Genomic DNA, 19,516 nt, shown 5'->3' with positions numbered 1-19,516 from the left:
GCAGATCTGGTTTCTGTCTCCTTTGTCTGGGCAATGCCCATTATAAACATTATTTTACAGCAAGTTTTTCCCATATATACTTTGATTTTCCCCAAAGCTGCATTCTTACTTCCAAAATGGCAACCTGCAGGTTTGGAAGGATGAGGTGAGGGAGCAAGAAAAACCTCCTCTTGAAGGAAAAGCATCTTTAGATGGATCTCAAGCCATGTTTGTCAAGTTCTAAGGAGCAATGGCAAGAGAATTTCAGATGTACTTACCCCAGCTGGAGGCACTGGTAAAGTCATCCCTGCTATCCCATCACTGACAAGCACTTCCAAAAAAATCCAGCACTGCAATTTTTGGGATTACCAACTGATGACTGCACTTGGGTGCTGCTCTTTGTCCTACACTTGCCCTGRATGACAACTCTGTTTCCTGGCTTACTAGGAATTCTTCAGCCCACCTCCTGGGGCCCACCTGGAATGCTCCTCCATGCAGAAAGATTGGGTCCATTCACTATGATTTTCTCAGACAGAGCAATTCAGGATGTCACAGAATCAGAGAATGGTTTTGAGTTCCAGTCTCTCAAAAGGAGGGATGATATCCACAATACAGACTTGGTTTTTTGGGGCCACGTGCAAGAACAGAGTAAGGAGCTGTTTGCACATCGAATTCTGCTTCTGGCAGCACTCCAGTCACAACTTGCTTCCCACTCCTTCTCTCAGCTCTGTCAGCACACAGAAGGGACTGCATCTGAACCACAGCAAAAAATGAGCAACCTGCTTCCAAGCAAAAGGGGAAAATAGTCTGCTGAGAGAGCTGCTTTCACAAGRTGCTAAGGCTTCTGAGGAGCCATTCCAGACGTAAACCTTTGGACTGGAAGTGCCAGTCACTGATATCCACAACTTCTACATCTGGTATAAAATCATCCATAATCTTGGTTTAAAATATTTTTCCTGAACATTAATAGCAATATTGAACATATTCAGGGTAAGTCTGTTGTGCATAATAGAAGAGAGCTTCAGGAAGGGTATTTGCTTCAACTCACAGTTGTTCCAACCCACCAAAATGCCAGGAAAAGAAGAAATTTTAAAAGTAATAGTTGATTGATCAACATTTTATTTAAGAAAAAGATCAGTTATCCAACATTTAATGGTATCAAACTAAAAAAAAAAATTCACTGCACTTTTTGTAAGAACTGCATTAAAAAACAATACAAAATGTTTTCATTCAACTGAAATACCAGTTTTTAGCAAGAGCATTTCAGGGAGTTTACATCCCACATGTACAGATCAAGGAAAGCAAGAAACTAGACACAAAGCTTATAATGGAGACACAACTCCCTTCCTATTCCTCTCTGACAGTGTCTGTGCTCTTCACATGCTGTGTACTGAGGGGGATGCCATGGCCTTCCAGAAAAAGGGGCTGTTTAGTGGATTGAGCTTTGCTGCGTTCRTCAAGATAAGAGGTGACTGTCCCAAGTCACACATTCTGAACAGCACTCCCAGAGCTGACTGTGTGTTGAGGGACAGGCCAGAACATCTGCACACACAAACAGATGGGTCTGTGGCTTGATTCTGTCACTGTCTGTCTGTTTGCCACTGCAGACTGCTCTGCTGCTTCAGCTCTAAGTGCTCACTCCTTAWTCTAGCAATTTCCAAAATAGGAGACAGAAGCTCAACACAAAATCAACTGTRTCCAGTATTTATGACAGCATCTGGACCCTGTAAATGCTAATATTTAATGTCTAACAAAACTATAAATAAGGTTGCAACTAGAAAGTTTTTGGAATGACTGATGGGAACACTGGCCAGCAAGAGTCAGGGTTACTAATTCAACGTAGCACAGATGGTAGGAAGCTTTTACTGTGTGAGGTAAAAACCCAACACATGCATGGTATCAATTCTAGGTTGTTTAATTAAAGTCACAGCTTATGTAAATTCTGCGATGCCACAGCCATGTTCTGCAATTTGCAAATCAGATTTTCTGCTGGCAAAAATCCAYGTGAGCTTGTTCAGTTACTGGAAAGAGTGCTCATGCCTTCTGAAAGGAACTAGGACCAACAACTGACAACTTTCACATGTTATTTTTACGGGGAATATTTYAGTTCATTCTTCTACACAAATATTTCTGATACAGAAGGTTTCTTAAAACTCTTTTAAAAGCACTTGATAGGTTTTCTCTCTACCATCCACCCAATTGACCATGTGTTGTTCAATGAGAACTTCAGATCTTTAGCACAAAAACAGACCCCGTGGTTCCCAACGCCACCACRGCAGTACACTCCTTATCTGTCTATACATCCTACCTTGAGGCACTTAACACTTTTTTCAGATATAACAATTTCAACTGAAAATCTCTTCCTATTTTAACAGCCTCCCCACATCCAGGCACAGGCAGACACAGGCTATCCAAGGGCCATCCTTCCAGAACCATGCTTGCCAAAACCCTTTCTGGTACACGTGTTTGAACAGTAGTAGGTCAGCTCAGGATTCTTGGTTTTTGTTATCTTTACAGTTCATCATGTTCCTCTTTGGCCTCCTGATCTTTCAACTTGAATTCTTCAGCAGTGACTTTACCATTTCCATCCCGGTCTTGATTGGTGAACATGTTCTTAACAATCTTTTCAAAATCAAAGCCAGGAGCTAATTTTCCTTTGCCAGTATCAACTTGAGTTCGGATGTACTCTGAAAACTAAGAGGGAAKGAGAAGAAAACAGCTCACAGTGAAATGGGCATTTGAAAATGAATAGYATTTGCAAAAGCAGCATTTACTTGTTGTCAATTATCCAGCATTTTACTATTTAATAAGTGTACGCAGGACACTGTTACTACCCTAYAAAGTTTACCACCCAAACTGGACTAATTAGAACAGACACATGAGGTTAAATCATTCTTTGTGGAGCTCAGCAGCGATCCCCTCACTCATTCCAGTGGGTTTTGGACCCATAACAAGAAAACTTTTACATAATTTAGAAGGAAGATGGATTGGACAGCTGGACATAGGAACAGCTCTGTATGGACAGAGGGCAGTAATTTTGCATAGCAATACATGAAGCTCACGCTGTAAAACAGAAACCCACCTGCATCTTAGAGGAAGCAACACACAAGAATGATGATTGCTGATGTRAACAGCAACAGCCTCATCCTACCTCTGTCTCAAAACCAGTAAAAGCCCTTTTCTTCTCTGCAAGGACAGAAGCGGAGGTAAAAGACAGAAGATGAAGATGGAAGGAAAACAAAGAGATGGAAGACAGKGCTAGGAAAAGGGAAAACAAAAATTTGATTTTACCCTATTAGCTTTTAAAATCCTCAAAGGCATTTCATGTTGCTCCACACAGCTACATCTGCCCCTTGAGCACTGCAGGGAGCACCACTCCAGGGAGAAAAGACAAAGAACAGAAGGACAATGAAAGGTGACAAAGAAAACTTCAGGAGAGAATAAAGAAACAGAACTTCTGAGTTAAAAGGCAGAGTAAAATCTCACAGAGGTTTATGTTATCAGAGAAGGTGTGGCAGAACCAAGTGGCTTTTAACTGAGGCACCCAATGACAGTCTCACAGTGCAGATTTTAAAAGCAAGACAAGGGGAAGAACTTGACTGCACAGCACACAATTCACATGTGCCAGGCTCCAGAAGAGATCCAACAATTTCTGGATGCACTGCTGTAGGCCCAGCTTTGGCTCAAGAATTCACCATAAACTGCCAATTAACACTGAGACAAACACTGAGAAGGCTGACACAGCAAAGGAATGTTGGATACCAACTCTGCCTCTTACACTTAGGCCCTAAGGATTTGTTGTTGATCAAGGAAACCACAAGAGTAAACGATGTTACACAATATGGCCACTCTTAGAGTCCTTTTTTTYTTTCTTTTTGGCTCTATCTCTAAAGCTGAAAAACCATGTTAAATGACACCCTGCCTTCCTATTCCCTTGACAACAAATACCATTTCAGAAGAAAAGATGATCAGGAAAGACCCCATCCTTCAACACTGACACTGATGGTGGTAGAAAAAAACAATGCAGGTGTTTTCATTGTCTCAACTTACCTCCTCCAAAAGAACCTCTCCATCATGATTCTGGTCTATTTCTTCAAAAAGATTGGGAGAGACTTCCCCATTCCATACAAACATGTATCCTTCAGGCAAGCCAGACACCAATTCCAGCAGTTCGATGTCGAACACTAATACAGCACTACCGGGCACTTCTCCTTCTGTCACAACAAATGGCAAAGAGGGGTGGGTATTTATCCTCACTTACGTTGGAGGGTGTATTTCCTTTTAATCCATAACTGAATTTATCTTCCTGCTCCAGCTGGCATTTCTCTAGTGCAGTCCCTAGCCCACCAAATCTTCCTGTTTACTTCACCAGGGGTGATCAAAACATAAAAGGAACCTTTCATAATAAAACTGASGTACTGGTACAGGYTGCCCAGARAAGCTGCRGAAGGCCCATCCCTGGAAGTGTTCAAGGCCAGTTTAGMCAGGGCCCTGAGCAACCTGGTCTAGAGGAAGGTGTTCCTGTCACCAGGTGTCCTTGGCAGCAGGGACAGAACTTTAAGGTCCCTTCCAATCCAAACCATTCTATGATTCTGTGACTACAACGGCATCAATTTTTTAATTACAAAAACTAGAACTGTGGGAATAAATCAGTTTTCTTTTATCTCACCAATAAACAGTGTCTCAAGGTACTGCTGTGAGACTCGAGAATGTTGCAACAGCTTGGGATATTGCCCTAGTGAAACCATGGAAGGAGTTTAATTAATCCTCAAAAAAGAAAAATCCAGCACACCTCTAATCTTCTGTTTGCAAGAGATAGCAAGGTATAYACCAACACACTAAGAASCATGCAATGCTKCAGAACACATGTATCAAGTGACATYTGARCAATGATAAATACCTATGACAGGTATTTAACACAACAGACTTGTCTTGTTGTGAGGAAATTTTCAATTTGTTATATACAGCTATGCAATTTTATACAATACATAATAGGTAAAATTACGTATAAAGCATTGCATCTATATAATACTCCTAATTTTTCACATAAGACASGTACAAGTGGAAATGCTTTCTAATCTCTTAACACAAATTAATTCTCCATTAAGCTCTGCAAATGATGCCTAACAGTCTTTACAAACTACAAACTGTTCTGGAGCTATTCAAAGAACATAGCARCTTCTGCAACTGTTTCCATACACATCAGAATTTGATGATCTTAATGATCTCTTGACAGACTCCTTTCCCTCAAATCTTTTAACTCAGAAGATCAGAAACAACATACTGGGACATGGAAGTTCTTGTCAATTCTGTATTATTCTTTTTATTACTGCTGTCCCTGTAATTAAAAAAATTGCTAAACTTCAATGCTTTACAGTTGCCTTAAAATGCATTGCTGTTGGAGTTTTAACGGCACCAACAGACTGTTTGACATCTTACACTCAGTTTATGTATCTTCTGAATTTTGTGTTTTCTTTGAGTTTCCTAACATATTAATGCTGACCARTGCCCTTCAGCTTTGTTTCCTGAATAACACATCTCATGTCCAAACACAACCACCCAACTCCCTATCATGGAAAACAGTGTTTGCATCCCTCTGCAACACCAGACTGCCTGGAGCTTTCTGTTCTGACAAAGCAACATTACTGGGGGCACATGTTCCCTTTTRTACTGTGATGGTCACCTTACTGGCCACAGAACCAGCAGCACTTGAAATGGCAAYACAGAGAGCATGTTCATTCCACTGGGGAATGGGGAGGAGGGGGAATGTCTAAAATAAAAGCATGAAAAACCTCAAAAAAAATCTCATTCAAGCAGGTAAGAGACACTCACCTYATGCCCTGGTACATGTGAACTAAKAAAGCACATGCCTGTGCTTCAGTCMCTCAAGAGATGCCAAGTGGCTGTGCTGCACTTACCAACTCCATCTTCTCCATAACCAAGGTGAGGAGGAATAACGACCGTCCGTCGTTCCCCAACACACATGTCCTGGAGGCCCATGTCCATCCCCAACACCACCTGTCCAGATCCCARAACTATGTTGTAGGTCTTGCCAAGGCTGTGTCTGGAAAGGAAGGGAAAAAAATGAACACACAATGAGAATTTCTGTGGTTCAAAATTACCACAGAGGTAGCAGTTTCCAGWAGTGACCTGTCATTGCCAAAAATTAACTTAATGCCCAGTGCATTGTTCTACCAAACAGTCACCTGAGGTTGTTCTCACATTACAGCCAGCACCACACAAGACAAGTCTSTGCTGCTGACACTTCCTCTGGCACTAAAATTATAGGCTTCTTGAATGAAATCCAATTAAAATCATTAATCATGCCAATTACATCCCCAAGGTATTTTACCTTGAAATAATGGCTTTTGCCTTTCACATACTTTTGATTATTGTCATTGGACTTTTCAGCAGATGCAAAAATATTCCAGATGTACATTCATCCAAGGACCACCAACTCTATCTAGGGATCTGGGTGCATTCCCGTGGATCAGCCATCCCTTTAATGAAATCAGTCACTATAATGTAGTAGTTACTACCATAAATAGCTACTAGTACTACTGCTATTTAACCATAATAAATTTTGAATTATACCTTGCCTCCTGAGACTCATTTCTAAAATTAGAAAATATCGTAAGTTAAAAGCCCAAAAGTTAAATATATATTGTGATTCTAAAGGCAGAGTGTGCAGCATTAAAAAAAAAATAAAATTCTATTGGTTGCCTTTCTTTGGTTATTTGGTTTGGCTGTGTCTCTGCACGACATGCTTGTACAACAGAGAATTATTTGGAAAGAAAACAATTCAGTGGCTAAGATGTCAGCCTTAAAATTAGGAGCACATGATTCATGATCTTTAATTCTCTAGCAACTGCTTTGAGTAAGATGGTCTCGACATCCCTTGGTTCGTGCTACAAAATGGGAATTGAGCATTCCTGACACATAAACAATGTTTTGAATCCAAACACATTACTTGTATACATCCTACATGCCTACGGCATCACACCCCGTGCTCCAAATTAAGGCAGCTTTTCAGCTCTGCAAGCTATTGTGTACACTGTGAAACCTTTGARCTGCTTCCTGTGTTAATTATAACTTGGTTAAAAATAGCTTTTCCCAACTTCCCTTCCAAAAAGTAAAGTACTGTTTGGATGACTTGCACTATTCAAAACATCAAGGCAAAAAAAAAAAAAAGGAAGCTAACAGAAATACTCTTGTAGCTGTGCGCCAGGCCCACTTCAGTTCTACAGGAGACAGACTGGAGCAATTTTTTTGCTTCCCTCATAAACCTACTCCAAACAAAGAGGAGGAAGAGGCATATTATCATCACAGTCATCATGAAGTCCTTTGATAGTTTCTCCATGCTGACACTTAATGCAACACTACAATACAGACATGAAAAGTGACCTTTCTTATAAACCACACTCAGGATATCTTTAACAAGCCCACAGCAAGCAGCCCAATCAGACCTCTCTGAGGAGCACTGAATCAGCATGGAGCACAAATCCTACCCAAGAAACTGAATAAACCTGGACAGTTCATTCATGATGAGACCTGTGTTGTCCTGGCATGACTGSCCCACACACCTGAATAGGCCCATTTAAACAGAATGCCATGCAACAAGTTTCATCACTCCACACATACTGTTTACATTCTCCAACATACTCCTACATCCTTTTTGTTCCTGGTTCTCTCATTATGCTGTGACAGSTTGTCTTTTTCTTCTCCTCCTCCTATATATCTTTGGCAGGCAGACATAAAATGAAATACGCGTTCTATCTAAATACTCATTTAAAAWTTTTTTTACTCCCTGCCAGCCTACTTCGCAGGGAATTCATTCTGCTTTCACAGCTGCTGGGAGTATTTTCCTTACCAKGTCTTTCAAATACTTACGTGGAGTCAAGCAAAGTTCCATCCAGGAGTGAAGCATTGTAGTGGTATTTCAGGTAATCTCCCTTCTTGCTCAGTACGGTGCAGTTGGAAGGTTTGTAGTTAACAGTAATGCTGACTGAATCCGAGGGGTTGTGGAAGTCAACCACRTGGATGTCAAAGACCAGCACTGCAGATCCTGGAATCTTTCCTAAATAGGAAGCAAATTAGACAAATATGGAAAGAAATGGTACCCAAACAGGTGTATGATGTCCAGGTACTGCACCTGTAGGAATATGTATTTTTGCTGTGTCTGATACTGAGTTATTTTGCTCTTTTCATTCAGAATTAAAGGATGCAACAGATGCAAGCTGCATCCAGCATAGGAAAAACARCCAGTCAGAAAGCACTACACATGCATTCAGTTCAATGATGAAGGAAAAACTTTTGTTATTCTAAATTTTAAAATTATGCAGAAATTAAGAAATAACCATGTGCATCCTGTGACTATCTAAATAACTCATTTGTGTTTCTTGTACCAATTCAATATTGATCATCCAAAATTCTCAAGAACTGCTCATGTTTCAAGGAATACCATTATGTGTAAATGGCTACATTTTCTTAAGATATCCTGAGGGCAGGCAACTTCTACCACCTCTTCCCAGAATTATGTGCATTACAAGGATTGACCAGGCACATCCAGGAATAGGGGTTTTTGGTAAAGGAGTCTAATTCCAAATCCACAGCACAGAATTTGTATCCCCRGAAGAAAGGCTTTTCTTTTAAATTACTCATCCAAGTAACATCCCAGGAAGGACTTTTTGAAACACCAGCCACAACACTGTGATTGGCTAGAAGGGTTACTATATTTAACCCCTCATGGCAATCTGTTGAGATAGCAATGAGTTTTCCCAAAGAAATGTTAACTGTGTGTTACATATACACAGCTGCCTCACTGTTACATGCATCCACCATTTACAGAGACAGCTTAGAAATCCATAAAACCTGTGGAAGGAATGGGGAAGAAAACATCACAATGAACTTCTTCAGCACAAAGAGTTTAAGACATACAGGAAGGAAGATGTCACACCGCAGAACTCCTGCAATTCAAGTATCTGAAACACCAATTATCCAAATGGTGTACCAATTACCYAAGTCTGCCTGAAACTCCAATTACCCAAATGAGTTCAGATTACCAGTTACACGTGACATTGTTCTGTATTCTTATTRTCCTACCTATTTAGCTAATTAAAATAATCCTGCAAATTCTGCATGTATTCTTGTCAGTTCAATGTCCACAAAACAATGAACTCATTCATAAACCTTTCAAATGCCAGAAAAAGGAAAATACACACAGATGGACTAAACAATAAAGGAAACCTCATTAACTAAGGAAGACTTGAATGCAAAGTCAAGCTCACCTGTCCCTTCTTCTCCATATCCAAGGTGAGGGGGGATTATTATTCTTCTTTTTTCACCAGTGCATACACCTAGTARACCTTCATCCATGCCAGCAATCACATAACCCTTCCCGACATAGGTGTCATACGTATGGTTTCGCGAATAACTACGGAAAATATTTGCATTTTAGCAGTGTCAGGTGTGGTSAAAAAACAGGGAATCTTGCAATAGCTCTGCAACACAATTTTTAAACCAGTTAAGGTCAAATACACAGTCATTAACCAGCACCRGGGAGGCACAAAGGAACTATGTTCCATGAATTCAGGCCACCAGGTTTCATAAGTCAGTGATACACAGGTCACTGATTGCTCACTAGTGAGACCCTGGCTAGTGAACAGCCARCAGATTTTCAAATTCATTTCTACTATATCTTGAAAGAAAAAAAACACACTTATGTATTTTAGACTAAACAGAAAGCATGTTTTGACAAGTAACTGAAAAAAAACCCGGTTACTCCCTTAAAATGTCCTCTGACCTGACACTACTTTAATAAGCACTTATCAGCTACATATAGCTGACGTTCATTTTCATGAGACACCCTGCAKACTATCTCATTTTGCAACCACAGCTATGTAGTTCAACTGCTAGAAGGAGCAGGTGGGATAAATAGGTTCTCCTGGGATGCACAGATTACATTAAAGTGAGTCATGACAACAAAACAGTATCAGCACCATCCCTTCCTTCCAAACCAAGCCAACCACTTACACACAGGCTGAAGGACCTACTTCAACACCTAATGATAGAATAAAAAAAGGCTACAACAAATTATGTTTATTACAAGGACATGATTCTTCTGCCTTTCTTCAAGGCACGGCCCAAGACAGAGAAGGCAGAAAGGTTTTAAGTCATCTTTACAATGTAGCTCTAGGAAAGAAAAAAACCAATACAACACCAGACCCTGATGTAATTCAGAGGTTTATTCAACTGTTCTAAGCCCAGACAGCTCCAGCTGAGCTGCCCAGAGGCAGTTCTGCAGCTGAATGTTTCAGAGTAAAAAGGCAAAGGAAAATATTATTAGAGCTCTCAACCCCAGCCATTCACAGTGCTTTTGGCCTGCTCCCTGTGTTAGTGATAAATTTTGTCCTGGATAGGTTCAAGGTTTTCAGTCCCTATTGTTTGCTGCTCCATTTCTTCATCTATGAATTCTGCAGGAGGTCAGGATACCATGTTTTAATGAACAAGCTCTCTAACAACTGTCAGCCCTTCAGAATTATGTAGAGGCTGCTGTCTACAAAGCACATATTCCTATTTTTTGACAGCAACCCTAATATAAATACTACAGCTATTTTCAAAAATTGATTATTACAGACAATACTCATCTATATCTTAAAAAAGAGAAAGAGGTAGACTGTAGATAAGCTTTTAAGACTTTAAGGTAGACTGTAGATAAGTTCTTAACCTATAAGCTTTCCCAAATTGTAAATCAAGGTTTACAGTGACAGCTGCTGTAGTAGTACTCAACATTTTTCTCTGAACTTATTTCATAAAGCATTTTAMATTGGCTCATTTTCATCTCATTTTAGCTACTTCTGCCAGCTCTTCTGAAAGCTAGAGTGGGACAGTAAAGCACTGTTCAACTAAAAGCAAACAAAAGTCATAGAAAGCTACAAACTTCAAGTACAAAGCTACAAATACAATTATTCACCATACGATTCTGTACAYGAGGCTCATGTGCCCATAGAGTTTTGAGGCTCATGTGCCCATAGAGTTTTGAATTTATTGTCACAGTAATCCCTCTTTTTTAATCACAGAAACCCCGTTGTTGAATTCTGCATTTCAGTAACTCAGTCTTGAAAGATATTAGCCTTCAAAATGCAAACAGTTTTCAAGCATAAATACGATTAATCTCACATTAGCCACTAACACACTGACTCACAATTCTAAGGACATAAAATGGAAATCATATTTTTTTTTCTCTCTCTTCAGTGATATTACCTATTTGGCAGGTAAACTTTACGGGGCAAAGAGTTTTCAGGCTCACATGCACGACTTCACTGTGTGGGTCACCACCCCTAGATGGCGTCTGTGACAATGTCATAGTACAAAACAGCTCTTTTCTTTTATGGAAAAAWTTTCTGAGTCTTTTTTTAAAAGACTCCAAGTCCACTCAAAATTTTCAAAAAGGAAGGAAAAGCAAAGAACTGTGGGCATATTATGGACAAGATAGGAATTGCACTCTGTAGAGCGGATTGGTTTGGTTACCTGGAATCAAACAATGTGCCATCCAAAAGTGTGCCGTTGTAATGGTATCGGAGAAAGTCTCCTGTCTGGCTTCTCCGCTCACAAGATTCAGGCACGAGCTGGTTCTCAATAACAATACCATCCTTAGGGTTATGTAGATCGAGCAAAACCACATCAAAGACAAGGGAAGCTTGGCCAGGGATCTCCTTGCCTACAAAAGTGTTCAAGCAGAAAATYTGTAAGAAACAGCAGGTGTTCTAGCAGAGGCTTAAACAAGTTGTTGAAGAAAAGTAATGTAGTGCCAAATATCAAGGACTGCCCCTCCCAAAATAAATCAGAATCATAGAATCATAGAATATCCTGAGTTGGAAGGGACTCACTATGATCATCAAAGTACAACTTCTGGCCCTCCACAAGRCATCSCAAGGATCACAYCATGTGCCTGAGAACATGGTCCAAGTGCTTCTTGAACACTCCCAGGTTTGGTGCTGTGACCACTTCCCTCCCTTCCACAGGGGAGCCTGTTCCAGTGCCCAACCAYGCTCTGGGTGAGGAAACTCCTCTCAATATCCAACCTAAACCTCTCMTGACACAGCTTCATGCCATTCCCTCGGRYCCAGCCACACAKCACYGAAGAGATCAGTGTCTAGYCAGTCATTTTTCGTTTCAGTAGGTTTTTCACTCAATTCTTCAACTCAATTATTTCCTTCTATTCTTACAGTGATGGCACTGCCTCATTGAAAACAGGTGTTTCTTCAGAAACACCCAACTTAGTCAATATACAACAATTCCATCTGAGCTGCATGGTTTAGTATACCAGTATTCCCAACACACTTCATGGAAGTGCATAAAATAATCATTAGAACACAAATCTGCTACATCCATTCCTCCCATCCTGTTAATATCAAAATAGGAGACCACACACTGAAAGTTGGAGAGGGGCAAATTGAGCATCTCAGTGAAAATCTACCTTCCCACCAACTTAAAAATTACAGTGTGGGTTGCTTTGACCAAGAACCACYGAGTTCAAGATCTTGGCAAAATTTTAAAACATAACTTCCCAAAGTTTTGTTATCCATGGAGACAGCGATCAAAATTAATGATAATGAAGCCACAGAAGGGGAGTGAAACCTTTTACACCACAGAGACATCCTTAAACATCAGAGCAGAGAMAGAATAAAAGGAAAAGTCACAAACTGCACCTAACTGCCTCATTACTGAACACGGGGACCCCTGTGTATGATCTGTGGGCTGCATAGTCTCACAAGACAATCTATTTTGTYATTATTGCTAGGGCTTTTGTTGAAAAATGGAAACAAACAAAACCCACTTTGAATTAAAAATACATTTAACACTTTTTTTTTTTCTTAAAAGTTTTCTGCTTTCTGGGGCAGTCTGAAAGAATTATGTAGTCACCTGTCTTCAAGTTCTTGGTGCCACTAGATATTAATCACAGATAATATTCCCTGATTGAAATAAAATTTCAGTACATAAATACTACAGTTGTATCAACAATATGTCTGTTAAGCAGTGTCTGTCTGAACAGGGTRACAATGTTGCCCATAAATTTGAAATATAGAACGTTTGTTTTAAAATACAGATGACCTGGATTGAAAAAAAAAAGGAATAACTAAATGAATAACTTTTACCATCCCCATCTTCTCCATATGCCAGGAAAGGTGGTATTGTGATAATGCGCTTCTCTCCTACACACATTCCCAAGAGACCCTGRTCCATACCAGGAATCAGCCACCCAATTCCCACATAGGTATCGTAAGTTCGCATCCGATTATGGCTAAATGTGAGAAAGAAAAAAAAAAATCACAACCAAATGTCAGACAGGCACAGGAAAGAACATTATTAACCTTTAAATCCACATACCATGCAGTGTAACTCACAACTTGCTAGTCCAAAAGTATTGGTCCTTCATTTACTAAGGGATGGCTGGGAAGTTTTCCAGAGTGCTTAGTCAGGAACCTAACAGAGGCTTTGAAAAGTGGATCACAAATACAATGGCAGCTGTTATTAAAGCCTCATTTTCCACTGGGCTTTAATGAAGCACACATGCTGTATGCTTAAAATCTCAGTATGAAAGTGTTAGTGGCTCACTTKCATTATAAACCTAACTAAGTTTACAAAACTTGTATCTAACCTGAACAGCTATACTGGTTATAGAGACTTCCAACTGACTGCAATAAAAAGTAATATAAATACAGGGAATKAAATTTCAGATTTAAAAAGGCACCTGGATTGGCAATGGCCATGAAGAAATAACATACAGTTTTATAGATTTGAGCCAGTACTGCCATCCTACAATCCCTGAATAAATTACTAACACACATATAATGACAGCTTTCATTTCTTGTGTTTCTGGGCAACTAGCATAAATTGTTACACAGGTGAAARGGGAGCAAATGATGGTAAGATACCTATTAAAATACACAGACACACAACCCAGCTGCATACCTTGAATCAAACAGRGTCCCATCTAAGAATGTTCCATTGTAATGGTACCGTACAAAGTCAGACACCTGGACTGTCCGAGGACACTTCTCAGGTTTGAARTAAGTCTGAACCTGCACTTCGTCCTCCGAGTTCCAAAGATCTATCAGGAGCACGTCGAAATGGAGCACAGCGTTGGGGGGTATCACACCAGCTGCAAAAGCAAAGCAACACACAGAGTTTTCTTTCCCRTTTTATACAAGGTATCAGTGGAACCAATCCATGCATACTCTTAAACTGCATAATGCATGCCTTATTCCCCGTTGTGCCTATAACTCCTTGGCCCCTTGCCACTGCTGCAGCTATATATGGGGGGAAATCTGGCACAATGAACTGCTGTCACAGCTGTCCATCAGGCAAACTGATCTTGAGTTAGCATTTGTTGCCTCTCTGAGGCTGTAGAACAAAAATACTTTTGGAACTGATAAGGCCTCGTGCAGCACTGCAACGCCAAATCACAATTTTGGTTTAATTAAGTATTTAATAGGGAGGGAGGTAGATATAAATAAATAGTTAGCTTTCACAGCAATAATCATTTGCAGAAGGTCCTCTACAGTGAGCTGCTGTTCCCTCAGCATGCAAAGGAAGTCTGGAGAGATTACTTTAGGCTTTAGGCTTAACAAATACCTGTGAGGAACAGGGGATAACCTCTCCAAAATTCCCTACTTGCAGTGTTTACCCCTCTCCTCTGTGACTCCATTTCCTATCTGCTCTGTTGAATCCCTTACACACCCAGTTGACCCAGTGCTGTACTTACGGACGCCTTCACTTCCGTAGGCGAGCTTAGGGGGAATTTTCACGAACCGACGCTCGTTCACACACATGCCGACCAGAGCTTGGTCCATCCCAGCAATAAGCTGACCTTTGCCCACAAACACATTGAATGTGGATCCCCTGTCATAGCTGAAGGGGGAAAAGCAGCGCAAAAATGTTAGTGGTTCATTTAACCTCCTTTTCCACCTTTCTTTGTTTTGAGAGAGAGAGAGTTAACTGCACCTTGTCTCCCTTCTGCCCTATAGGCATAACTATCACCAGACAGCTCCTAAGGGAATGGGGTAAATCCAAGTATTCCTGAGCAAGTGCTCCTGAGTTCTCCTGCTCACTGCTCATCATCTATCTGCAATACATTCTAGCAGTGTGCAATGTGTACCACAGGCACTGAAGGCCAGAACTACAGTTAATTGACACACTAATATTATAAGCAGAAAATTAAGGAAGAAAGGGAAAAATGAAACACTATTATGAGACACGAAAGGATGACCAGTCCCACAACAGGATATCAGCATACTGGTTTTGGTGAGTAACATCACTAAAATACTATGTAAGAAAGATCTCTAAGTTTTACAATATTTGACATCACAGTTCCAGTCTCTGTGAGAGAACTGGAAAGGGAAAAGATGCYTTTTCAAGTAATAGCTGTGAGGTTTGCCAACTCAATACTGATTTTCTCCTCCACATTAACAGCTCTCATTTAAAGCATGGAGACATGTTTTGAACACCAAGTTTGCCAGACCAAGAATCAAGAAACAAATGATCCTCCTCTGTGATAATACAAGAACATCTAAAAGGCAATAGMAATGATGCTTAAATGATTCAAAGTTTTCCAGAGAGGATGGAGAACAGCAGTGTTACCACAGCAGAACACKAACATTAGCTTACATGGTTAGTTTGGCCACTTTAAATCTACACAATGACCCCACTTTGCTGTGCCTCAGTTAGTGCTATTTAACTTTTTGAAGYTATGTATAAACACACATCAAGAAGCACTTAAAAAGGTTCATGCCTATTTTTAAACTTTTACTGCTTCCATTTTCCCAAATCACTTTTATAATTTCAAGGACTTTTTTTTTTTNTTTCACATTTAGATAGATAGATAGATAGATAGATAGATAGATAGATAGATAGATAGATAGATAGATAGATAGATAGATATACTACAAAAGTCAGACCTGAGGAGAAAAAAAAAAAAGCTTGTGCCTTTTGCATGTTGAAATTCTGGAAAGCAGCCAATAGCGAGATATCCCTTGGGAAATGATGTCAAACTTTCCTTCAACGACTGTGCAGATCACTTCCACAGCATACTGAGCCTCCTAACAGTCCCACAGCCTTGAATCTCTCAAGTATTTTTTTACTAAGTGATCTCTCTGTTTACTTCACCTTTTTTTTTTTCCTTATTTTTTTTAAAGCTTCTGGCAAACCTTTCCCTGATGTAGACAACCCTCTATTACTGAGCATTCAGTTTCGGTTGCAGTAATATTCCCAKTCACAGGAAAGGATGGAAAACATTTAAATTAGGTCCTGGAAAATTCTTTTATATACACAAAACTATAATTAAGATGTTAATGCTAGTAACATAATAAACTAAAAAACTCCCCAAAATGGTATTTTGCAGCAATTGAAAAAGCTTGGCAATACCWCTGGGATTAACTTAAGATTAGAAAAAGCTCTTAGAAAAGAGCTTTCTTTTTAATAAAATGAATGTACAATTAAGAGAACACTGATGCAAAGCAGAGAACTGAACAAAGCMCCAATCATACCACGCAGCTTCGCAGGACTGACTTTGCAGATTTCTTAAAACTAAGCAAAATTTGTTTCTATTATCAATTGACCAAACTAATAGTAGATGACTAGGCAATTAAATGCACACTTTTAAATGCAAAACAATTGATGGCCATGGAAATAAAAAATGCAAATGCTGATGCAAAAAAAAAAAAACCAAAACACAATAAAAAGGCACATAAGCTAATTTATGTGACACAGTCATGATTATTACGACTTTGCAAACAGTCTGATAATGTAAGGAGAAGTATTTCTACCTTCTACTTGGAAATAYAGAAAATTAATTTTAAAACTCAAGAGCATTTTCAACAGCTGAAGAAGGAACAAAGTAAAACTGCCCTCAGCTCAACATAGAGTATTTTCCAGACTAATTTCATAGTCGTTTTAAACTGATGCTGGTAAGCATGTTCACAAACTTTAAAAAAAGCAAACAAACAAAAAACAGGTAATAAAATAGGCTTTCTAACAGGCTAAGTTTTCAATAAATTGACCAAATTGCTTTAACTTGCATGCAAGGAACACCAAAGATTTTATGACAAACACTCAAAAATATTAATCTACAGAAGATAAAATCCTCCTGCTTTTCCGTATCTTAACGTGAYAATCCACTGTCATCAGTCTTAAAAAAGAGCATAGTGAATAACGAAAGTGTACATCAACATGAGCTGCCATCCAGAAAAAAAAAAAAAAACCGAGCTAAACGAACCTGGTATTTTGTACTCTTTTGTAATGAAGGCAGCCACAAGAATATTCAAGCTAGACTAGACTATCACCATTASTATTTATTTACTGATATTTAGAGGACCCAAAGAGATAATACTGCACARTTCTGCAGTCTGTTCTTGTCCCAAGTATTTCAGAACCAAATGACAAGAACTTGGAATTAAAATGAGAGGCAGCACCTGGGCAGCCCCTCCAGGTGCCCTTCCTCAATGCACAGGTATGCTGGTAAAACTCAGGGTGTAAGGAAGCTTCAGAACGTATTTGTAGGATCAGAAATCACTTCTGAACAGGTGGCAAGCTTTCTAATTGTCACATATTTATAAAATAAGCCAAAGGATGTTGTCTTCGTGTGTCTTCACATCCACAGCTAAGACTTATGTTCCAAGCCTATCAGCTGCCAATGAATTTACTGTCCATGCTGTGCCTTTTCACAGAAACTGCACCAACACCAGCTGAAGTGTCAGCTGCCACAACCCACATTTTAGTCAGAGAAGTGCTGGTGAAGTGGCACTACTGGCATAGTAAGTACAGTCAGCTCCAGAGGAAGAAGTGAGCTTTGAAAGGCAGTTATTTCCCTAAGGCTGTAGATTTTCCTTGAWGCACAAGGGAGATTACCAGGATTACTGAAAATGCATTTTGCTTTATCTTTCTGACTAATACTTTGATCATTGGCAATGAATGAAGTAAGAAWAAACAAATAAGCTGTCAGCAGCAGCAGCATCCTTCACAATCTCCTAATCCCACTATTTAGGCTTTCTGATCCCAAAATAACAGCAGGAAAGCAGCCAGGCGCTGCACTGTACATAGGTCACATTTATTCAAGGATAAAGTATCAAAAAAATTCTGTGTAAGTATAGCCTGGTAATTCTTATATTTCCGGCAAGAATAATGATTGAGAAACACTTGTGTTAGAGTACGTTTGAGCCTGGAGAAGACATAGCAAAGGTACAGAACGAAAAGGGCAGGAAATCACTACTGTGAGAGACGGTGATAACATATACACCCCTGTTTACCGGGCTAGCTGAATAACTTTACGGTCTTCACTCTCGGAGAAGAAAGCTCCCATTCAGCGACTCGGAGAAGCAGCTGAAAGAAGGTGGTGGGGATCGCTAAGGGCAAGCAAACTGCTGAGAACTTGACTCACCCACTGCAGAGGTCCTGCCCCCTGTCCCCAGCGGTCACATCCCAGCTCCCTGCCCTCCATGTTTCACAGACATTTTCCCATGGTGGTCTGTATGTCCCGCTGGCACGACAGTGCCCACCTTGCCGCTACCCTGCTTCCAACCGGTCACCCCAAAGGTGCCCACGGGGCASTGCTGGGAGAGCAGCAGGACCTGAACGGAACCTTAGCGCAGCATCCACTGAGCGCCACAATCTCTGCACATCCACAAAAAAAAAACCACCCTGGTGGGGAACAGCACCTCTCGCTCCCCTCCTCTCCCCCTCACTTTGACCAACCAAACCCCGCGGGGTCGCACTCTTTCCAGACCTGGAGTCGAAGCGGGTGCCGTCGGGGAAGGCGCCGAGGTAGTGGTAGCGCACAAAGTCTCCGGGRCGCACGGCCCGCGGGCAGCTCTCGGGCACGAAGCGCCGCTCCACGCCGAGCTCGGTGCCGTCCGGAGGGATTTCGGCGGCGGGCACCGGCGGAGCCTGGCATGCCGCCCAGCTCTCCAGCAGCGCCGGCAGCAGCAGCAGCAGCGAGCCGCAGCCCGGGCCCCGCCGCCGCACGGCCGCCAGCCCCGCCATGGAGCGCTGCGAGCGGGACAGCCGCAGGGCGCGCTAGGCGGGGAGGGGAGGATGGGAGGATGGAGGGAAGGGAGGGAATGAAGTGAAGAAGGGAAGGAGGGGAGGAGAGGGAGAGAGGAAAGCCGCCCGCCCCGGCCCGCCCGCTCCTCCTCCTCCCGCTGCTGCAAACTTGCAAACGTGGATGAAGCGCTCCCAGCCGGGACGGGGGAGGAGCAGCCCCGGCGCCAGCTCCCCCCGCCAGCCGCGGGGCTGCGCAGTCCGGAGCGCAGCGGTGCCACCGCCGCCCCCGCCCCGCTCCCCCACCCCGGGCCGGAGGTGCGACGTGGCGCTGCCCCCGGTCCTCGTCCTGGCGCYCCTCCGCTCCCGAAGGTAGCACGGGAGACGGGCGGACAGCGAGTCAAACACACACAACCCCGCCATTTCCCGGCAAATCCCCGCAGCTCTTGGGAGCGGTGCTGGACGCCCTGGGAAGGACCGAAGACACGGCGATAGACCACAC

General features: G+C 41.4%; 1 protein-coding gene across 1 annotated transcript; it reads right to left on the bottom strand.

Moving 5' to 3' along the window:
- Positions 1–1,080: 1,080 nt before the first annotated feature.
- On the bottom strand, positions 1,081–19,179 carry FKBP9 (FKBP prolyl isomerase 9). The gene is made up of 10 exons (XM_057367712.1): positions 18,761–19,179; positions 14,747–14,892; positions 13,954–14,143; positions 13,137–13,282; positions 11,509–11,698; positions 9,267–9,412; positions 7,870–8,056; positions 5,898–6,043; positions 4,030–4,193; positions 1,081–2,673 (listed from the first exon to the last, which is right to left on the bottom strand). The coding sequence occupies exons 1-10, from the start codon at positions 19,015–19,017 to the stop codon at positions 2,491–2,493; spliced, it is 1,755 nt and encodes a 584-aa protein (XP_057223695.1). The 5' UTR covers positions 19,018–19,179; the 3' UTR covers positions 1,081–2,490.
- Positions 19,180–19,516: the final 337 nt, after the last annotated feature.

This window comes from Malurus melanocephalus, unplaced genomic scaffold (assembly GCF_030028575.1).
Source record: "Malurus melanocephalus ecotype Western Australia unplaced genomic scaffold, MMel_1.1 scaffold_83, whole genome shotgun sequence".
Taxonomy (NCBI): domain Eukaryota; kingdom Metazoa; phylum Chordata; class Aves; order Passeriformes; family Maluridae; genus Malurus; species Malurus melanocephalus.
Note: the sequence above shows the minus strand (reverse complement) of the source record. Positions and strands in the feature narration are given on the sequence as shown.